The sequence below is a fragment of the Strigops habroptila genome, unplaced genomic scaffold, assembly GCF_004027225.2.
Source record: "Strigops habroptila isolate Jane unplaced genomic scaffold, bStrHab1.2.pri NW_022045589.1_ctg1, whole genome shotgun sequence".
Lineage (NCBI taxonomy): Eukaryota > Metazoa > Chordata > Aves > Psittaciformes > Psittacidae > Strigops > Strigops habroptila.
Window position 1 is genome coordinate 82131 of NW_022651071.1, and position 22800 is coordinate 104930.

Genomic DNA, 22800 nt, shown 5'->3' on the forward strand with positions numbered 1-22800 from the left:
CTATCTATGGGGTTGACCATGTCCATGGGGTTGACCATGCCCATCTATGGGGTTGACCATGACCATGCCCATCAATGGGGTTGACCATCTATGGGGTTGACCATCAATGGGGTTGACCATGACCATCGTGACCATCTCCATGTCCATGCCCATGCCCATCTATGGGGTTGACCATCAATGGGGTTGACCATGCCCATCTATGGGGTTGACCATGCCCATCAATGGGGTTGACCATGAGCATGTCCATGTACATCTATGGGGTTGACCATGCCCATCTCCATGACCATCAATGGGGTTGACCATGCCCATGCCCGTGCCCATCTATGGGGTTGACCATGCCCATCTCTGGAGTTGACCATCTATGGGGTTGACCATGCCCATCTATGGGGTTGACCATGACCATGCCCATCTATGGGGTTGGCCATCAATGGGGTTGACCATGTCCATCTATGGGGTTGACCATGCCCATGCCCATCCATGGGGTTGACCATGCCCATGCCCATCTATGGGGTTGACCTTGACCATCTATGGGGTTGACCATCAATGGGGTTGACCATGTCCATCTGTGGGGTTGACCATGACCATCGTGACCATCTCCATGTCCATGCCCATGCCTATCTATGGGGCTGACCATGCCCATCTATGGGGCTGACCATGCCCATCTATGGGGCTGACGCCGTCCCCGCCCCCCAGCATGGAGATCCTCTCGGCCATGTTCGAGCTGGACCTGCCCACGGTGCACAGCATCATCAGCAAGATGATCATCAACGAGGAGCTCATGGTGAGCGCGCCCCACACCTGCCCCCCAACCACCCACTTATGGGGCGGGACAGAGGCTCCTGCCCCACAGCGCGCCCCACAGCCCTGTGGGTGCCAGCCAATGGGCGTCTATAGGGTGGGAGGTCCCATTGAGCCCCAGCTTTGTGTTGGGCGTTGGATCTATGGGGAGGGCGGATCTATGGGGCGACCCATAAGTGATGGGTGGCGCTTATGGGGCTGGGTTGAGGGTTAAGGGAGGGGGGGGGGAGGTGGGGATGGAGGGGGTGGGAGCTATGGGGCAGCCCCCTAGGAATGGGGTTGGAACGGGATGTGATCTATGGGGCAGCCCCATAGGGGTAGGGTTGGAGCGGGAGGTGATCTATGGGGCAGCCCCATAGGAGCGGGGTTGGAGCGGGAGGTGATCTATGGGGCAGCCCCATAGAGGTAGGGTTGGAGCGGGATGTGATCTATGGGGCAGCCCCATAGGAGTGGGGTTGGAGCGGGATGTGATCTATGGGGCAGCCCCATAGGAGCGGGGTTGGAGCGGGATGTGATCTATGGGGCAGCCCCATAGAGGTAGGGTTGGAGCGGGATGTGATCTATGGGGCAGCCCCATAGGAGCGGGGTTGGAGCGGGATGTGATCTATGGGGCAGCCCCATAGGAGCGGGGTTGGAGCGGGATGTGATCTATGGGGCAGCCCCATAGGAGCGGGGTTGGAGCGGGATGTGATCTATGGGGCAGCCCCATAGGAGCGGGGTTGGAGCGGGATGTGATCTATGGGGCAGCCCCATAGGAGCGGGGTTGGAGCGGGAGGTGATCTATGGGGCAGCCCCATAGGAGCGGGGTTGGAGCGGGATGTGATCTATGGGGCAGCCCCATAGGAGTGGGGTTGGAGCGGGATGTGATCTATGGGGCAGCCCCATAGGAGCGGGGTTGGAGCGGGATGTGATCTATGGGGCAGCCCCATAGGAGCGGGGTTGGAGCGGGATGTGATCTATGGGGCAGCCCCATAGGAGCGGGGTTGGAGCGGGATGTGATCTATGGGGCAGCCCCATAGGAGCGGGGTTGGAGCGGGATGTGATCTATGGGGCAGCCCCATAGGAGTGGGGTTGGAGCGGGAGGTGATCTATGGGGCAGCCCCATAGGAGCGGGGTTGGAGCAGGATGTGATCTATGGGGCAGCCCCATAGGAGCGGGGTTGGAGCGGGAGGTGATCTATGGGGCAGCCCCATAGGAGCGGGGTTGGAGCGGGATGCGATCTATGGGGCAGCCCCATAGGAGCGGGGTTGGAGCGGGATGCGATCTATGGGGCAGCCCCATAGGGGTAGGGTTGGAGCGGGATGCGATCTATGGGGCAGCCCCATAGGAGTGGGGTTGGAGCGGGAGGTGATCTATGGGGCAGCCCCATAGGAGCGGGGTTGGAGCGGGATGGGATCTATGGGGCAGCCCCATAGGAGCGGGGTTGGAGCGGGATGCGATCTATGGGGCAGCCCCATAGGAGCGGGGTTGGAGCGGGATGTGATCTGTGGGGCAGGAGGGTGGTGTTATCCATGGGGCAGCCACAGAGATGTGGGTCTGAAGGTTGATGCTGTGGAGCTGTGGGTCAGCCCCATAGCGCTGTATCTGGCTGGGCTGTTACTTATGGGTCAGCCCCATAGCACCATATCCAGCTGGGCTGTTACTTATGGGTCAGCCCCATAGCACTGTGTCTGACTGGACTGTTACTTATGGGTCAGCCCTATAGCACCATATCCAGCTGGGCTGTTACTTATGGGGCAGGAGGGTGCTGTGCTCTATGGGGCATCCCTATAGCACCTTATCCCGCTGGGCTGTTACTTAGGGGTCAGCCCCATAGCAATGGGTCTGGCTGGGCTGTTACTTAGGGGTCTGCCCCATAGCAATGGCTCTAGCAGATGCTGTGCTCTGTGGCAATGATGCAGGAGGCTGATGCTCTGCCCTATAGCTCTGCCCTTTAACACCCCATAACACCAGATCCAGCTGGGGCTGGTACTTAGGGGTCAGCCCCACACCCCGCCCCACACCCTGCCCCACATCCCGCCCCACATCTCCCCACAGGCGTCCCTGGACCAGCCGACGCAGACGGTGCAGATGCACCGCACGGGGTGGGTCAGCCCCATAGCATTGCCCTATGGGTCAGCCCCATAGCACTGTGTCTGGCTGGACTGTTACTTAGGGGTCTGCCCCATAGCACTGTGTCTGGCTGGACTGTTACTTAGGGGTCAGCCCCATAGCACTGTGTCTGGCTGGGCTGTTACTTAGGGGTCAGCCCTATAGCATTGCCCTATGGCTCTGCCCCACACCCTGCCCCACATCCCGCCCCACATCCCGCCCCACATCTCCCCGCAGGCGTCCCTGGACCAGCCGACGCAGACGGTGCAGATGCACCGCACGGGGTGGGTCAGCCCCATAGCAGTGCCCTATGGGTCAGCCCCATAGCACTGTGTCTGGCTGGGCTGTTACTTAGGGGTCAGCCCCATAGCATTGCCCTATGGCTCTGCCCCACACCCTGCCCCACACCCTGCCCCACATCCCGCCCCACATCTCCCCACAGGCGTCCCTGGACCAGCCAACGCAGACGGTGCAGATGCACCGCATGGGGTGGGTCAGCCCCATAGCATTGCCCTATGGGTCAGCCCCATAGCACTGTGTCTGGCTGGGCTGTTACTTAGGGGTCAGCCCCATAGCATTGCCCTATGGCTCTGCCCCACACCCTGCCCCACACCCTGCCCCACATCCCGCCCCACATCTCCCCACAGGCGTCCCTGGACCAGCCAACGCAGACGGTGCAGATGCACCGCATGGGGTGGGTCAGCCCCATAGCATTGCCCTATGGGTCAGCCCCATAGCACTGTGTCTGGCTGGGCTGTTACTTAGGGGTCTGCCCCATAGCAATGGATCTGGGGATTCTGTTACTTATGGGTCAGCCCTATAGCACCGTATCCAGCTGGGCTGTTACTTATGGGGCAGGAGGGTGCTGTCCTCTATGGGGCATCCCCATAGCACTGTATCTGGCTGGACTGTTACTTAGGGGTCAGCCCCATAGCATTGTGTCTGGCTGGGCTGTTACTTAGGGGTCAGCCCCACACCCTGCCCCACATCCCGCCCCACAGGCGTCCCTGGACCAGCCGACGCAGACGGTGCAGATGCACCGCACGGGGTGGCTCAGCCCCATAGCAGTGCCCTATGGGTCAGCCCCATAGCACTGTATCCAGCTGGGCTGTTACTTAGGGGTCTGCCCCATAGCAGTGGCTCTAGCAGATGCTGTGCTGTATAGCAGTGATGCAGGAGGCTGATGCTCTGCTCTATGGGTCTGCCCCATAGCACCGTTACCGTGTGGGCTGTTACTTAGGGGTCAGCCCCATAGCATTGCCCTATGGGTCAGCCCCATGTCACTGTCTCTGGCTGGGCTGTTACTTAGGGGTCAGGCCCATAGCATTGCCCTATGGGTCAGCCCCATAGCAGTGGCTCTAGCAGATGATGTGCTCTATGGAGCATCCCTCGAGCAGTGATGCTGGAGGCTGATGCTCTGCCCTATAGCTCCGCCCCATAACACCATATCCAGCTGGGGCTGTTACTTAGGGGTCAGCCCCATAGCAATGGGTCTGGCTGGGCTGTTACTTAGGGGTCAGCCCCACATCCCGCCCCACATCTCCCCACAGGCGTCCCTGGACCAGCCGACGCAGACGGTGCAGATGCACCGCACGGGGTGGGTCAGCCCCATAGCAGTGCCCTATGGGTCAGCCCCATAGCACTGTGTCTGGCTGGGCTGTTACTTAGGGGCCAGCCCCATAGCATTGCCCTATGGCTCTGCCCCACATCCCGCCCCACATCCCGCCCCACATCTCCCCGCAGGCGTCCCTGGACCAGCCGACGCAGACGGTGCAGATGCACCGCACGGAGCCGACGCCGCAGCAGAACCTGGCGCTGCAGCTCGCCGAGAAGCTGGGGGCGCTCATGGAGAACAACGAGCGCGTCCTGGACCACAAGCAGGGCTCCTACGGGGGGTACTTCCGAGGTGAGCCCCATAGCGCGACCCATAGCGACCCATAGCGACCCCATAGGGATACAGAGAGTGAATTATAGGGTGCCCCATAGCGAGAAACCCCACCACAGGGCCTGCCCCATAGCGAGAAATGGCCCCTAAAGTGAGACCCATAGAGAGGACACCCCTCCCGGGGTCATAATGGTGCAGTCCAGCCCCGGCTCGGAGCCATAGGGAGAGCCCATAGAGAACAATAGGGGCCATAGGGATACATAGAGACCCATAGCGACCCATAGAGACCCATAGCAACCCCATAGGGATACAGGGAGGGACCCATAGGGAGCCCCATAGCGAGAAACCCCCCCTCAGGGCCTGCCCCATAGCGATGAATGGCCCCTAAATTGAGACCCATAGAGAGAACACCCCTCCCGGGGTCATAATGGTGCGGTCCAGAGCCACAGGGAGAGCCCGGCTCAGCGCCATTGGGAGAGCCCATAGAGAACAATAGGAGCCATAAGGATACATAGAGACCCATAGCGACCCATAGCGACCCATAGAAACACCATAGGGATGCAGAGAGTGAATTATAGGGAGCCCCATAGCGAGAAACCCCCCCCCAGGGCCTGCCCCATAGCGAGAAATGGCCCCTAAAGTGAGACCCATAGAGAGAACACCCCTCCGGGGGTCATAATGGTGCAGTCCAGCCCCGGCTCGGAGCCATAGGGAGAGCCCATAGAGAACAATAGGGGCCATAGGGATATATAGAGGCCCATAGCGACCCATAGAGACCCATAGCGACCCCATAGGGATACAGAGAGTGAATTATAGGGAGCCCCATAGCGAGAAACCACCCCCCGGGGCCTGCCCCATAGCGAGAAATGGCCCCTAAAGTGAGACCCATAGAGAGAACACCCCTCCTGGGGTCATAATGGTGCGGTCCAGAGCCACAGGGAGAGCCCATAGAGAGCAACAGGGGCCGTAGAGCCCCATAACCTGCCCCATAGCGCCCCCCAACCCCGTCCATTACCCCATAACCTCCTCCCTCGTCACTCACCACACCCCATACCCCACCCCATAGATCCTGCCCCATAGATCCCGCCCCATAGATCCTGCCCCACTGATCCCGCCCCATACATCCCACCCCATATATCCTGCCCCATTGATCCCACCCCACTGATCCTGCCCCATAGATCCCTGTCCATACATCCTGCCCCATAGATCCTGCAGCATAGATCCCCCCCTAGGTCCCTTAGCTCCCAGCCCACAGATCCCGCCCCATAGATCCCACCCCATAGATCCCACCACACTGATCCCACCCCACACATCCTGCCCTATATATCCTCTCATAGATCTCTCCCCATACATCCCACCCCGTAGATCCTGCCCCATAGATCCCCCCATAGATCCCACCCCTTAGCTCCCACCCCATACATCCTGCCCCATAGATCCCACCACACTGATCCCACCCCACACATCCCGCCCCGTATATCCCCCCATAGCTCCCTCCCCATAGTTCCTGACCCATAGATCCTGCCCCATAGATCCGTGCCCCATAGCTCCCTGCCCCATAGATCCCCCCATACATCCCGCCCCATAGCTCCCACCCCACTAATCCCGCCCCGTAGATCCCACCCCATACATCCCACCCCATACATCCCTGCCCCATAGATCCCGCCCCATAGATCCTGCACCATATATCCCGCCCCATAGATCCTGCACCGTAGATCCCCCCATAGATCCCACCCCATAGCTCCCACCCCATACATCCCGCCCCATAGATCCCACCCCATACATCCCTGCCCCATAGATCCCGCCCCACATCTCACCCCGCCTCTCGCCCCACAGACCAGAAGGACGGGTACCGCAAAGGGGACGGTGGATACCTGCGGCGCGGCGGATACCGGCAGCAGGAGAGAGGCTCCAACTACTGACCCACAGCCTGCCCTATAGCGCGCCCCATAGCGCGCCCCATAGCGCGCCCCATAGCACCCCATAGCCATACCCCCCCCCCCCCCATAGGCCCCATTATGGGCAGCACTGACCCATGTGGGGCTGAGTGAATGGGTGGCACTGGACCCCCTGCCCCATAGCGCGCCCCATAGCGCGCCCCATAGCACCCCATAGCCATACCCCCCCCCCCCCCATAGGCCCCATTATGGGCAGCATTGACCCATGTGGGGCCGAGTGAATGGGTGGCACTGGACCCCCTGCCCCATAGCGCGCCCCATAGCGCGCCCCATAGCGAATAAAGGACACCCCCCCCCCCAAGCTCATGGTGATGTGTGTGGGGCTGAGTTAATGGGGGATGGTATGGGGGGAGGTTGGGGTGAAGCCATGCCCCATAGCGCTGCCCCATAGCGCTGCCCTATAGCGCTGCCCCATAGCGCGCCCCATAGCGCCGCCCCACAGCGCGCCCCATAGGACACCCCATAGCGTGCCCCATAGCACACCCCGTAGTGCTGCCCCATAGCGTGCCCCACAGCACACCCCATAGCGCTGCCCCATAGCGTGCCCCATAGCGTACCCCATAACGCTGTCCTATAGCGTGACCCGTAGCCCTGCCCCATAGCACTGCCCCATAGCGGCCCCATATCACCCTCCCCCCCATTGACCCCACGCTGTGGGGCACTGACCCGTGTGGGGCCGGGTTAATGTGTATCTATGGGGCGGGAGCTCCCTTTTAACCCCAGCCCCACATCGGGCCCCGACCTTTGCACTGGCGCTATGGGGCAGGAGCGGGTCGGGGGCTCTATGGGGCAGGAGCGGGGCTCTATGGGGCAGGAGCCGGTGGGATCTATGGGGCAGAAGCGGGAGGGGGTCTCTATGGGGCAGGGAGTGGGTTCTATGGGGCAGGCGGGTGTCTGTAAGGGGCCAGGTGGTGCCTCTATGGGGCAGGGAGCGGGTTCTATGGGGTCGGGGGGTGTCTCTATGGGGCCGGGAGCAGGTTCTATGGGGCAGGAAGGGGGGTCTATGGGGCAGGGGGGTGTCTCTGTGGGGCCGGGTGGTGCCTCTATGGGGCAGGGAGCGGGTTCTATGGGGCCGGGGGGTGTCTCTATGGGGCAGGGAGCGGGTTCTATGGGGCAGGCGGGTGCCTCTATGGGTCGGGGAGGTGTCTCTATGGGGCAGGGAGCGGGTTCTATGGGGCAGGGGGGTGTCTCTATGGGGCCAGGAGCAGGCTCTATGGGGCAGAGGGGTGTCTCTATGGGGCAGGGAGCGGGTTCTATGGGGCCGGGGGGTGTCTCTATGGGGCAGGGAGCAGGCTCTATGGGGCAGAGGGGTGTCTCTATGGGGCAGGGAGCGGGTTCTATGGGGCCGGGGGGTGTCTCTATGGGGCAGGGAGCAGGCTCTAAGGGGCAGGGGGGTGTCTCTATGGGGCAGGGAGCGGGTTCTATGGGGCCGGGGGGTGTCTCTATGGGGCAGGGAGCAGGTTCTATGGGGCAAGGGGGTGTCTCTATGGGGCCGGGTGGTGCCTCTAAGGGGCCAGAAGGGGTTTCTATGGGTCCGGGAGGTGTCTCTATGGGTCCGGGGGGTGTCTCTATGGGGCAGGGAGTGAGCTCTAAGGGGCAAGAAGGGGTCTCTATGGGGCAGGGAGCTGGTTCTATGGGTCCGGGAGCGGGTTCTATGGGGCCGGGTGGGGTCTCTATGGGGCGCCCCCCAAGCGCCGCCCCCCCCCTGGAGCTGCGGGGGGGGGCGGGGCTGCGGCTCAAGAGCGCGCGGGAGCTGCTGCGGGCGCTGCTCGTGCTGGGGCTCTGCGCCCTGCCCCCCCTCGTGCGCCGCGCGGGCACGGTGAGAGCCGCGGGGGGCGGAGCCACACGGGGGGGGGGGCGGAGCCACACGGGGGGGCGGAGCCACGGGGGGGGCGGAGCCACACGGGGGGCCACACGGGGGGCGGGGCCACACGGGGGCGGGGCCACACGGGGGGGGCGGAGCCACGGGGGGGCGGAGCCATGGCGGGGGGGGAGGGGAGCTGTGGGGCTGCCCCATAGCGGGGGGGGAATGGGATCTATGGGGCTGGGTGGGGTTGAGTGGGGCAGACCTATAGATGTGGGGTGGACACATAGCGGGGGGAAAAGGGGATCTATGGGGCGGACCCATAGGGATAGATGGGGGGGAATGGGAGCTATGGGGCTGGGTGGGGCGGACCCAGAGATGGGGGGCGGACCCATAGCGGGGGGGGGGAATGGAAGCTATGGGGTGGACCCAGAGCGGGGGAGAAATGGGATCTATGGGGTAGACCCAGACTGCGGGGGAATGGGATCTATGGGGCTGCCCCATAGCGGGGGGGGGAATGGGATGTATGGGGCTGGGTGTGGAGAGGACCCAGAGATGGGGGGCTGCCCCATAGCGGGGGGGGGAATGGGAGCTATGGGGTGGACCCATAGCGGGGGGGGAATGGGAGCTGTGGGGCTGCCCCATAGTGGGGGGGGAAGGGGAGCTGTGGGGCTGCCCCATAGCGGGGGGGGGAAGGGGAGCTATGGGGCTGCACCATAGCGGGGGGGGAAGGGGAGCTATGGGGCTGCCCCATAGCGGGGGGCAATGGGATCTATGGGGCTGGGTGGGGTGGACCCAGAGATGGGGAGAAATGGGATCTATGGGGCTGAGTGGGGCGGACCTATAGATGTGGGGCGGACCCAGAGATGGGGGGCGGACACATAGCGGGGTGGGGAAGGGGATCTATGGGGCTGCCCCATAGGGATGGATGGGGGGGAATGGGAGCTATGGGGCTGGGTGGGGCGGACCCAGAGATGGGGGGCGGACCCATAGCGGAGGGGAATGGGATCTATGGGGTGGCCCCACAGGGATAGATGGGGGGGAAAGGGAGCTATGGGGTGGACCCATAGGGATAGATTGGGGGGAATGGGAGCTATGGGGTGGACCCAGAGCAGGGGGGGAATGGGAGCTATGGGGCGGACCCATAGCGGGGGGGAAGGGGAGCTGTGGGGCTGCCCCATAGCGGGGGGGGAATGGGAGCTATGGGGTGGACCCATAGCGGGGGGGAATGGGAGCTGTGGGGCTGCCCCATAGTGGGGGGGGAAGGGGAGCTGTGGGGCTGCCCCATAGCGGGGGGGGGAATGGGAGCTATGGGGTGGACCCAGAGGGGTAGATGAGGGGGAATGGGAGCTATGGGGTGGACCCATAGTGGGGGGGGAATGGGAGCTGTGGGGCTGCCCCATAGTGGGGGGGGAATGGGAGCTGTGGGGCTGCCCCATAGCGGGGGGGGAAGGGGAGCTGTGGGGCTGCCCCATAGCGGGGGGGGGAATGGGAGCTGTGGGGCTGCCCCATAGCGGGGGGGGGAATGGGAGCTATGGGGCTGCCCCATAGCGGGGGGGGAAGGGGAGCTGTGGGGCTGCCCCATAGCGGGGGGGGGGGAATGGGAGCTATGGGGTGGACCCATAGGGATAGATGGGGGGGAATGGGAGCTATGGGGCTGCCCCATAGCGGGGGGGGAATGGGAGCTGTGGGGCTGCCCCATAGGGATAGATTGGGGGGAAAGGGAGCTATGGGGTGGACCCATAGCGGGGGGGGAAGGGGAGCTGTGGGGCTGCCCCATAGCGGGGGGGGGGAAATGGGAGCTATGGGGTGGACCCATAGGGATAGATGGGGGGGAATGGGAGCTATGGGGCAGACCCATAGGGATAGATGGGGGGGAATGGGAGCTATGGGGCGGACCCATAGCGGGGGGGGGAAGGGGAGCTATGGGGCTGCCCCATAGCGGGGGGGGGAATAGGAGCTATGGGGCTGGGTGGGGCTGCCCCATATATATGGGGCAATGGGATCTATGGGGCTGGGTGGGGCGGATCCACACGTGTGGGGCGGACCCAGACTGGGGGGGAAAGGGGATCTATGGCGCGGACCCATAGGGGTAGATGGAGGGGAATGGGAGCTATGGGGTGGACCCAGAGCGGGGCAGAAATGGGATCTATGGGGCTGAGTGGGGCTGCCCCATAGATGTGGGGATGGGGGACTGTGGGGGATCTATGGGGCTGGAGGGAGGTGGGATCTATGGGGTGGGAGCTATGGGGCAGACTCATAGATGTGGGGTGGACCCATACATGTGGGGCGGACCCATGGTGTGGGGGGGGTGGGATCTATGGGGCTGAGTGGGTCACTCTCTGGTCTCTGTGGTCATTCTCTGGGTCTCTATGGGTCCCTATGGGTCTCCCTATGGGGCTGCCCCATAGCGCTGCGGGTCTCCTGCTCGTCTCTCTGGTCACTCTATGGGTCTCTCTGTGTCTCTATGGTCACTCTATGGGTCCCTATGTCTCTCTATGGGTCTCTCTATGGGTCCGCCCCATAGCGCTGTGGGTCTCTCTGTGGGTCCGCCCCATAGCGCTGTGGGTCTCGCTGTGAGTCTCTCTATGGGTCTGCCCCACAGCGCTGTGGGTCTCTCTGTGGGTCTGCCCCATAGCGCTGTGGGTCTCTCTATGGGTCCGCCCCATAGCGCTGTGGGTCTCTCTATGGGTCTCTATGGGTCTCCATGGGTCTCCATGGGTCTGCCCCATAGCGCTGTGGGTCTCTCTCTATGGGTCCGCCCCACAGCGCTGTGGGTCTCTCTATGGGTCTCTATGGGTCTCTATGGGTCTCTATGGGTCTCTATGGGTCTGCCCCATAGCGCTGTGGGTCTCTCTATGGGTCTCTATGGGTCTCTCTATGGGTCTCTCTCTATGGGTCTGCCCCATAGCGCTGTGGGTCTCTCTATGGGTCTCTCTCTATGGGTCTGCCCCATAGCGCTGTGGGTCTCTCTATGGGTCTCTATGTGTCTCTATGGGTCCGCCCCACAGCGCTGTGAGTCTCTCTATGGGTCTCTATGGGTCTCTATGGGTCTCTATGGGTCTGCCCCATAGCGCTGTGGGTCTCTCTGTGGGTCTCTATAGGTCTCTCTATGGGTCCGCCCCATAGCGCTGTGGGTCTCTCTATGGGTCTGCCCCATAGCGCTGTGGGTCTCTCTGTGGGTCCGCCCCATAGCGCTGTGGGTCTCTCTATGGGTCTCTATGGGTCTCTATGGGTCTCTATGGGTCCGCCCCCCAGCGCTGTGGGTCTCTATGGGTCTCTATGGGTCTCTATGGGTCCGCCCCATAGCGCTGTGGGTCTCCCTGTGGGTCTCTATGGGTCTCTCTGTGGGTCCGCCCCATAGCGCTGTGGGTCTCTATGGGTCTCTATGGGTCTCTATGGGTCTCTATGGGTCCGCCCCATAGCGCTGTGGGTCTCTCTGTGGGTCTCTATAGGTCTCTCTATGGGTCCGCCCCACAGCGCTGTGGGTCTCTCTATGGGTCTCTATGGGTCTCTATGGGTCTCTATGGGTCTCTATGGGTCCGCCCCATAGCGCTGTGGGTCTCTCTATGGGTCTCTATGGGTCTCTATGGGTCCGCCCCATAGCGCTGTGGGTCTCTCTCCCCCCGCAGCTGCTGTCGCTGCCGGGCTCGCGCCCGCTGCGCCGCGCGCTCTACGCGCAGTTCGCGGGGGGGGAGTCGCGCGCGGAGGTGGCGGCGGCGGCCGCGCGGCTGCGCGCGGGGGGGGTGAGCCCCGCCCTCGCCCTGCCCCGGGAGAGCCCCGCGGGGGGCGGGGCCCCGCGGTGAGCGCGGGGGGGGGGGGGCGGGGGGGGGCGGGGCGCTATGGGGCGGGATATGGGGCAGGTTATGGGGCGCTATGGGGCACATTGGGGTCTATGGGGTGGGTTATGGGGTGGGTTATGGGGCACATTGGGGTCTATAGGGTGGGTTATGGGGTGGGTTATGGGGCGCTATGGGGCGGGTTATGGGGTGGGTTATGGGGCGCTATGGGGTGGGTTATGGGGCACAATTGGGGTCTATGGGGTGGGTTATGGGGTGGGTTATGGGGCGCTATGGGGTGCGTTATGGGGCAGAATTGGGGTCTATAGGGTGGGTTATGGGGCGGGTTATGGGGCGCTATGGGGCGCTATGGGGTGGGTTATGGGGCACATTGGGGTCTATGGGGTGGGTTATGGGGCTGGTTATGGGGCGCTATGGGGCGGGTTATGGGGCACATTAGCGTGGGTTATGGGGCGCTATGAGGCAGGGTTATGGGGTGGATTATGGGGCGCTATGGGGTGGGGTATGGGGTGGGTTATGGGGCGCTATGGGGCGGGCTATGGGGCTGGGTTATGGGGCAGGGTGTGGGGTGGGTTATGGGGCGCTGTGGGGCAGGCTGTGGGGCAGGCTATGGTGCGCTATGGGGTGGGCTATGGGCCGGGTTATGGGGCACTGTGGGGGTCGGGTATGGGGCACAATTGGGGTCTATGGGGTGGTTATGGGGGGTTATGGGGTGGGTTATGGGGTGGGCTATGGGGCACAATGGGGTGGGTTATGGGGCACAATTGGGATCTATGGGGCGGGGTATGGGGCACTATGGGGTGGGTTATGGGGCGCTATGGGGCGCTATGGGGTGGGTTATGGAGTGTGGTGTGGGGCGCTATGAGGCAGGGTGTGGGGTGGGTTATGGGGCAGGGTTATGGGGCGCTATGGGATGGGTTATGGGTGTCTATGGGGCGGGGTATGGGGTGGGTTATGGGGCGCTATGGGACAGGGTTATGGGGTGGGTATGGGGTAGGCTATGGGGCAGGGTATGGGGTGGGTTATGGGGCACAATTGGGGTCTATGGGGCAGGGTATGGGGTGCTATGGGGTGGGTTATGGGGTGGGTTATGGGGCACAATTGGGGTCTATGGGGTGGGGTGTGGGGCACTATGGGGCAGGTTATGGGTGTCTATGGGGCACTATGGGGCACACTGGGCTCTATGGGGCGGGTTATGGGGCACACTGGGCTCTATGGGGCGGGTTATGGGGGTCATTGGGCTCTATGGGGCGGGTTGTGGGCCCTGCCCCACATCTCCCCCCATGTGTGGGGCAGGGAGAGCTGGTTCGAGGACAACCATGGGGCCGCGTTGGAATGTGTGGGGCTGGCGGCGTCCACGGGCCCCGATGCCATGATGCAGCTGAAGGTGACGGCCATGATGGACGCCAACATCTGCGTGAGTTATGGGGCTGCCCCATAGAATCTATGGGGCAGGGGGTCAGGGGGGTCACCCCCAGCCCCATAAGTGCGCCCCACATCTCCCCATAGGCTGCCATTAACAAGAGGATGCAGGAACCAGGGGCCGAGGTGACGCCGGAGCTCATCATCGCGGCCATGGGGGGAGAGGTGGGGCCTGACCCACGCGTGTGGGGCTGAGCCCCACATCCTGCCCCATAGACCTCAATGGGCCCCATCACCTGACCCATAGACCCCAATGAGCCCCATCACCTGCCCCATAGACCTCAATGGGCCCCATAATGTGCCCCATAGCGCCCCATAACCTGCCCCATAGACCCCCATGTGCCCCATAACCTGCCCCATGGACCTCACTGTGCCCCATATCCCGCCCCATAGACCTCACTGTGCCCCATAACCCGCCCCATAGATCTCAATGGACCCCATAACCTGCTCCATAGAGCCCAATGTGCCCCATAACCCGCCCCATAGACCTCAATGGACCCCATCACCTGCCCCATAGACCTCAATGTGCCCCATAATGTGCCCCATAGCGCCCCATAACCTGCCCCATAGACCTCAATGGACCACATAACCTGCCCCATAGAGCCCAATGTGCCCCATAACCCACCCCATAGACCTCGATGGACCCCATAACCTGCCCCATAGACCTCAACGTGCCCCATAACCCGCCCCATAGACCTCGATGGACCCCATAACCTGCCCCATAGACCTCAATGTGCCCCATAATGTGCCCCATAGCGCCCCATAACCTGCCCCATAGACCCCCATGTGCCCCATAACCTGCCCCATAGACCTCACTGTGCCCCATATCCCGCCCCATAGACCTCACTGTGCCCCATAACCTGCCCCATAGACCCCCATGTGCCCCATAACCTGCCCCATAGACCTCACTGTGCCCCATATCCCGCCCCATAGACCTCACTGTGCCCCATAACCTGCCCCATAGACCCCCATGTGCCCCATAACCTGCCCCATAGACCTCACTGTGCCCCATATCCCGCCCCATAGACCTCACTGTGCCCCATAACCTGCCCCATAGATCTCAGTGGACCCCATAACCTGCTCCACAGAGCCCAATGTGCCCCATAACCCGCCCCATAGACCTCAATGGACCCCATAACCTGCCCCATAGACCTCAATGTGCCCCATAATGTGCCCCATAGCGCCCCTTAAGCTGCCCCATAGATCCCCATGTGCCACATAACCTGCCCCATAGACCTCAATGGGCCCCATAATGTGCCCCATAGCGCCCCTTAAGCTGCCCCATAGATCCCCATGTGCCACATAACCTGACCCATAGACCTCAATGTGCCCCATCACCTGCCCCATAGACATCAGTGTGCCCCATAACCTGCCCCATAGTCCTCAATGGGCCCCATCACCTGCCCCATAGACCCCAATGTGCCCCATAACCTGCCCCATAACCTGTCCCATAGACCCCAATGTGTCCCATAACCTGCCCCATAGACCCCAATGTCCCCATCACCTGCCCCTCAGAGCTCACTGTGCCCCATCACCTGCCCCATAGACCTCAATGTGCCCCATAACTTGTGGGTCTGCCCCATAGATCGCTCCCTCCCTGCCCTTCCTGACCCCGCAGCAGAACCAGCACTTTGGGGCCTCCCTGCGGCGCTTGGACAGCGTGGCCCAGGTGAGGTGTGGGGCAGCCCCATAGAATCAGTGGGGCGGGACGTGGGGCTGCCCCATAGATTCAATGGGTAGGGATGTGGGGCTGCCCCACTGATGCCATGGGTCTGCCCCATTGATCCCATGGGTCTGCCCCACTGATTCTATGGGGCTGCCCCACCAATTCCGTGGTTCTGCCCCACTGATCCTATGGGGCTGCCCCACCGATTCCATGTGTCTGCCCCACTGCTTCTATGGGTCTACCCCACTGATTCTATGGGTCTGCCCCACCGATTCTATGGGGCTGCCCCACTGACCCTATGTGGCTGCCCCACCGATTCTATGGGGCTGCCCTACTGATCCCATGGGTCTGCCCCACTGCTTCTATGGGTCTGCCCCACTGACCCTATGGGTCTGCCCCACTGATCCCACGGGTCTGCCCCACCGATTCTATGGAGCTGCCCCACTGACCCTAAGGGTCTGCCCCACTGATGCCATGGGTCTGCCCCACCGATTCTATGGGTCTGCCCCACTGACCCTATGGGGCTGCCCCACCGATTCTATGGGGCTGCCCCACCGATTCTGTGGGTCTGCCCCACTGACTCTATGGGTCTGCCCCACCGATCCCACGGGTCTGCCCCACCGATTCTATGGGTCTGCCCCACCGATTCTGTGGGGCTGCCCCACCGATCCCATGGGTCTGCCCCACCGATTCTATGGAGCTGCCCCACCGATCCTATGAGTCTGCCCCACTGATCCCACGGGTCTGCCCCACCGATTCTATGGGTCTGCCCCACTGATCCCATGGGTCTGCCCCACCGATTCTATGGGGCTGCCCCACTGACCCTATGTGGCTGCCCCACCGATTCTATGGGGCTGCCCTACTGATCCCACGGGTCTGCCCCACTGATGCTATGGGTCTTCCCACTGATCCCATGGGTCTACCCCACCGATCCTATGGAGCTGCCCCACTGAACCTATGGGTCTGCCCCACTGCTTCTATGGGTCTGCCCCACCGATTCTATGGAGCTGCCCCCACTGACCCTATGGGTCTGCCCCACCGATTCCATGGGTCTGCCCCACTGATTCTATGGGTCTGCCCCATCGATTCCGTGGTTCTGCCCCACTGATGCTATGGGTCTTCCCACTGATCCCATGGGTCTGCCCCACCGATTCTATGGGTCTGCCCCACTGCTTCTATGGGTCTATGCCACTGCTTCTATGGGTCTGCCCCACTGATCCCACGGGTCTACCCTGCTGATCCCACGGGTCTACCCTGCTGATCCCATGGGTCTGCCCCACCGATTCTATGGGTCTGCCCCACTGATCCTATGGAGCTGCCCCACTGACCCTATGGGTCTGCCCCACCTATCCCATGGGTCTGCCCCACCGATTCTATGGGTCTGCCCCACTGACCCTATGGGTCTGCCCCACCGATTCTATGGGTCTGCCCCACTGATTCTATGGGTCTGCCCCACTGATCCCACGGGTCTGCCCCACCGATTCTATGGGTCTGCCCCACTGATCCTATGGAGCTGCCCCACTGACCCTATGGGTCTGCCCCATCGATTCTATGGGTCTGCCCCACCGATTCCATGGGTCTGCCCCACCGATTCTATGGGGCTGCCCCACTGACCCTATGGGTCTGCCCCACCGATTCTATGGGGCTGCCCTACTGACCCTATGGGTCTGCCCCACCGATTCTATGGGGCTGCCCCACCGATTCTACGGGTCTGCCCCACTGATTCCATGGGTCTACCCCACTGATCCTATGGAGCTGCCCCACTGAACCTATGGGTCTGCCCCACCGATTCTATGGGGCTGCCCCCCAGGCGGCGGCGGCGCGGGGGGTGCCGCTGCTGATGGACGCGGAGCAGAGCTACCTGCAGGGGGCGCTGCGGCTCCTCACGCTCGCTCTGATTGGGCGGCACAACCGGGGGGCGGAGCCGCGCGTCTGGAGCACGGTGCAGGCCTACGTGCGCGTGCGTGAGGGGCGGGGCCGGGGGGCGGCGGGGGGGGGGGGGGCTAGGGGGGGCTATGGGGGGTCTATGGGGTGTCTATGGGGGGCTATGGGGGGGCTATGGGGGGGCTATGGGGTGTCTATGGGGGGCTATGGGGGGGCTATGGGGGGCTATGGGGTGTCTATGGGGGGCTATGGGGGGGCTATGGGGGGCTATGGGGTGTCTATGGGGGGCTATGGGGGGATATGGGGTGTCTATGGGGTGTTTATGGGGGGATATGGGGGGTCTATAGGGGCTATGGGGTGGCTACGGGGTGTCTGGGGGGGGCTATGGGGGTCTATGGGGGGCTATGGGTGTCTATGGGTGCTATGGGGAGGCTATGGGGAGGCTATGGGGGGCTATGGAGGGTCTATGGGGGTCTATGGGGTGTCTATGGGGGGCTATGGGGGGCTATGGGGGGCTATGGGGTGGCTATGGGGGGTCTATGGGGCGGTATGGGGGGTCTATGGGGGGGCTATGGGGGGCTATGGGGGTCTATGAGGGGCTATGGGGGGTTATGGGGTGTCTATGGGGGGCTATGGGGTGTTTATGGGGGGCTTTGGGGGGCTTTGGGGTGTCTGTGGGTGTCTATTGGGGTCTATGGCTGTCTATGGGGTGTTTATGGGGCGCTATGGGGGGCTATGGGGGTCTATGAGGGGCTATGGGGGGCTATGGGGTGTCTACAGGGGTCTATGGGGGGCTATGGGGGCTATGGGGGGTTATGGGGGGTCTATGGGGGGCTATGGGGGGTCTATTGGGGTCTATGGGTGTCTATGGGGTGGCTATGGGGGTCTATGGGTGTCTATGGGGGGCTATGGGGGCTATTGGGCGCTATGGGGCAGGTATGGGGGTCTATGGGGGGCTATGAGGGGCTATGGGGGGTTATGGGGGGTCTATAGGGAGTTATGGAGGGCTATGGGGAGGCTATGGGGGGTCTATGGGGGGCTATGGGGGGCTATGGGGGGCTATGGGGGGCTATGGGTGGATATGGGGGGTCTATGGGGTGGCTATGGGGGGCTATGGGTGTCTATGGGGGGCTATGGGGTGTCTATGGGGTGTCTATGGGGTGTCTATGGGTGTCTATGGGGCTCTATGGGGGTCTATGGGGGTCTATGGGGGTCTATGGAGTACCTATGGGACTAGGTGGGGTATCTATGGACCCATAGATGTGGGGCTGGAGGGGTTGCCTCAATGGGTCGCTATGGGGCTCTCTGGGTCGCTATGGGGTGTCTATGGGGCAGCCCCCCATTGGTGTCTCTATGGGGCAGGGGGCTGAGCAGGTGCTGGCCATGGAGGCCTCGTGGGCCCGGCGCTATGGGGCGCGCTATGGGGTGAAGCTGGTGCGAGGCGCGTACCTGGAGGAGGAGCGGCTCCGGGCCCACAAGTTGGGGGTCCCGGACCCCCTGCACCCCACGTTGGAGGCCACACACCGCAGGTGGGGCAATGGGGCGCTATGGGGTGTCTATGGGGCTCTATGGGTCTCTATGGGCTCTATGGGCTCTATGGGTCTCTGTGGGTCTCTATGGGTCCCTATGAGTCTCTATGGGGCTCTATGGGGCTCTATGGGTCTTTATGGTCTCTATGGGTTTCTATGGGTCTCTGTGGGTCTCTATGGGTCTCTATGGGCTCTATGGGTCTCTATGGGTCTCTATGGGTCTCTATTGTCCCTATGGGTCTCTATGAGTCTCTATGGTCTCTATGATCTCTATGGGTCTCTGTGGGTCTCTATGGGTCTCTATGGGTCTTTATGGGTCTGTATGGGTCTCTATGGGCTCTATGGGTCTCTATGGGCTCTATGGGTCTCTATGGTCTCTATGGGTCTCTATGGGTCTCTATGGGTCTCTGTGGGTCTCTATGGGTCTCTATGGTCTCTATGGGTCTCTATGGGTCTCTATGGGTCTCTATGGTCTCTATGGGTCTCTATGGTCTCTATGGGTCTCTATGGGGTCTCTATGGGTCTCTATGGGTCTTTATGGTCTCTATGGGTCTCTGTGGGTCTCTATGGGTCTCTATGGTCTCTATGGGTCTCTATGGTCTCTATGGGTCTCTATGGGTCTCTATGGGTCTCTATGGTCTCTATGGGTCTCTATGGTCTCTATGGGTCTCTATGGTCTCTATGGGTCTCTGTGGGTCTCTATGGGCCTCTATGGGTCTCACCCCACAGCTATGGGTCCTGCCTGGAGCTGGCGCTGTCATTGGTGGTTCAGGACCAGGCCCGGCTCATGGTGGCCACTCACAACGAGGCCTCGGTGCTGCAGGCGGCGCAGCGGTGGGTCTGCCCCACACGTGTGGGGCTATGAGGTGGCTATGGGGTGGCTCTGGGGTCTCTATGGGGTGGCTATGGGGGGCTATGGGGTGCGTATGGGTGCTATAGGGGTTGTTATGGGTCCTAGGAGGGGTTATTATGGGTCCTGCCCCATAAGTGTGGGTCCTGTAGGGGACGTTATGGGTCCTACGGGGGTATTATGGGGTTATTATGGGGGTTGTGGAGGGTGTTACAGTTACTATGGGGTTACTATGGGGTTATTATGGGGTGTTGGGGTTGCTATGGGGTTACTATGGGGTTGTTATGGGGTGCTACGGGTACTACGGGGTTACTATGGGGTTATTATGGGGTATTATAGTTACTACGTGGTGACTATGGGGTTACTACGGGTTTACTATGGGGTTCCTATGGGGTTATTATCGGGTATTATAGTTACTAGGGGGTTATTATGGGGTATTAGAGTTACTATGGATTTACTCCGGGGTTCCTATAGGGTTTTTATGGCTTATTATGGGGTGTTACGGTTACTATGGCGTTATTATGGGTTGTTATCGTTACTCCGGGGTTACTCCGGGGTTACTCCGGGGTTCCTATAGGGTTATTATGGCTTATTATGGGGTCTTGCGGTTACTATGAGGTTATTATGGGGTATTATGGTTACTACGGCGTTATTATGGGGTATTCTAGTTACTCCGAGGTTACTCCGGGGTTACTACGGATTTACTCCGGTGTTCCTATAGGGTTATTCTGAGTTATTATGGGGTGTTACGGTTAATCCGGGGTTATTATGGGTTATTAGCGTTACTCCGGGGTTACTCCGGGGTTCCTATCGGGTTATTATGGTTTATTATGGGTTATTATGGTTACTCCGGGGTTATTATGGGTTATTACCGTTACTCCGGGGTTACTCCGGGGTTCCTATGGGGTTATTCTGAGTTATTATGGGGTGTTACAGTTACTCCGGGGTTATTATGGGTTATTACCGTTACTTCGGGGTTACTACGGATTTGCTCCGGGGTTCCTATAGGGTTATTATGGATTATTATGGGGTGTTGCGGTTACTATGGGGTTATTATGGGGTATTATGGTTACTACGGCGTTATTATGGGTTATTAGCGTTACTCCGGGGTTACTCCGGGGTTACTCTGGAGTTCCTATGGGGTTATTCTGAGTTATTATGGGGTGTTGCGGTTACTCCGGGGTTATTATGGGTTATTACCGTTACTCCGGGGTTACTCCGGCGTTCCTATAGGTTTATTATGGGGTATTATGGTCACTCCGGGGTTCCTACGGATTTACTACGAGGTTCCTATAGGGTTATTATGGGCTGTTACTATGGGGTTATTATGGGTTCTTAGCGTTACTCCGGCGTTACTCCGGGGTTCCTATGGGGTTATTATGGTTTATTATGGGTTATTATGGTTACTCCGGGGTTATTATGGGTTATTAGCGTTACTCCGGGGTTACTCCGGGGTTACTCCGGGGTTCCTATAGGGTTATTATGATTTGTTATGGGTTGTTACGGTTACTCTGGGGTTATTATGGGTTATTACCGTTACTCCGGGGTTACTCCGGGGTTACTCCGGGGTCACTCCGCGGTTCCTATAGGGTTATTATGCTTTATTATGGGTTATTATGGTTACTCCGGGGTTATTATGTGTTATTACCGTTACTCCGGGGTTACTCCGGGGTTCTAAGGGGGGGCTCTTCTCCTGGTACGGGCAGCATGGAGGAGCTGGGCATCCCCCGCCGCGCCGGCGGCGTTTGCTTCGCTCAGCTCTACGGCATGTGCGACCACGTCTCCTTGGCGCTGGGTGAGCCCATGGGGCGGGGGGGGGGTGTGTGTGTGTGTGTGTGGGGGGGGTGTCTATGGGGCGGTGCGTGTGTGGTTTTTGGGGTGAAATGGTCTGTTTTTGGGGGGGGGGGGCAGGAGCGGCCGGTTTCGCCGCCTACAAGTCGGTGCCGGTGGGGCCGGCGCGGGAGGCGCTGCCGTACCTGGCGCGGCGGGCGCAGGAGCACCGCCAGGGGGCGCTGCGGGGCACGGCCCCCGAGCGCCGCCTCCTGGCCAAGGAGCTGCGCAGGAGGCTCCTGCCGTGGCGCTGAACGAGCCCCCCCCCCCCCCCCCCCCAAAATCGGCCCAAAATGGGCACGAAACGGGCACAGAACATACGGGGGGGATGGGGGGGACCTGGAAGAGGGGGAGATAGGCGCGAAAGAGGTGGAAATGGGGTGAAAATCGGCGCAAAAGCGCCTCGGAATGGGCGCGAATTGGCGGAAAAGAGCCCCGAATCGGGATGAAATAGCCCCAAATTAGCCAAAATAAGCCCAAAATCGGCATAAAATAGCCCCGAATCGGGACGAAATAGCCCCAAATCAATGCAAAATAGCCCAAAATCAGGATGAAATAGCCTCAAATCAGGACAAACCAGCCCCAAATTAGCCAAAATTAGCCCGAAATCGGCATGAAATAGCCCCGAATCAGGATGAAATAGCCCCAAATCGGGATGAAATAGCCCCAAATCGGTATAAAATAGCCCAAATCAGGAAGAAATAGCCCCAAATCGAGATGAAACAGCCCCAAATCAGGATGAAATAGCCCAAAATCGGTATAAAATAGCCCAAATCAGGAAGAAATAGCCCCAAATCGAGATGAAACAGCCCCAAATCAGGATGAAATAGCCCCAAATCGGTATAAAATAGCCCCGAATCAGGATGAAATAGTCCAATCAGGAAGAAATAGCCCAAATCAGGATGAAATAGCCCCAAATTAGCCAAAATTAGCCCCAAATCGGGACAAAATAGCCCCAAATCAGCCAAAATTAGCCCAAAATCAGCCAAAATTAGCCCAAAATCAGCCCCAGATCAGTGCAAAATAGCCCCAAATCAGGAAAAATAGACCCAAATCAAGACGAAATAGCCCCAAATCAGCCAAAATTAGCCCCAAATCAGCCCCAAATCAGGACGAAAGCCCCAAATTAGACAAAATTTGCCCAAATCATTCTAAAATAGCCCCAAATCATGACAACATAGCCCCAAATTAGCCAAAATTAGCCCCAAATCGGCACAAAACGCACTGATGGGATGGGGGGGACCTGAAAGAAGGGGAAATAGACCCAAAATAGGTCAAAATCGGCC

The 22800-nt window shown here is 60.7% G+C and overlaps 2 protein-coding genes across 4 annotated transcripts in view; both read left to right on the forward strand.

Moving 5' to 3' along the window:
• The window catches only part of LOC115602949 (eukaryotic translation initiation factor 3 subunit C-like), a 42607-nt gene extending 35577 nt beyond the window's left edge, over positions 1 to 7030 (forward strand). For 2 of the 3 annotated variants that reach the window (XM_030474419.1, XM_030474417.1), the window contains 3 exons: positions 694 to 781; positions 4633 to 4795; positions 6608 to 7030. In XM_030474419.1, coding sequence (XP_030330279.1) covers positions 694 to 781; positions 4633 to 4795; positions 6608 to 6693 — 337 coding nt within the window. In that variant the 3' untranslated portion in view covers positions 6694 to 7030. Of the gene's footprint in view, positions 1 to 693; positions 782 to 2835; positions 2951 to 4632; positions 4796 to 6607 lie in introns of those variants that run through there. The other variant, XM_030474418.1, reaches the window with a different exon arrangement.
• Positions 7031 to 13544: 6514 nt separating this feature from the next.
• LOC115602951 (hydroxyproline dehydrogenase-like) lies at positions 13545 to 22221 on the forward strand. Its single transcript, XM_030474421.1, has 8 exons — positions 13545 to 13750; positions 13843 to 13920; positions 15341 to 15424; positions 17232 to 17381; positions 18668 to 18834; positions 19564 to 19668; positions 21391 to 21479; positions 21596 to 22221. The coding sequence occupies exons 1-8, from the start codon at positions 13706 to 13708 to the stop codon at positions 21766 to 21768; spliced, it is 891 nt and encodes a 296-aa protein (XP_030330281.1). The 5' UTR covers positions 13545 to 13705; the 3' UTR covers positions 21769 to 22221.
• Positions 22222 to 22800: the final 579 nt, after the last annotated feature.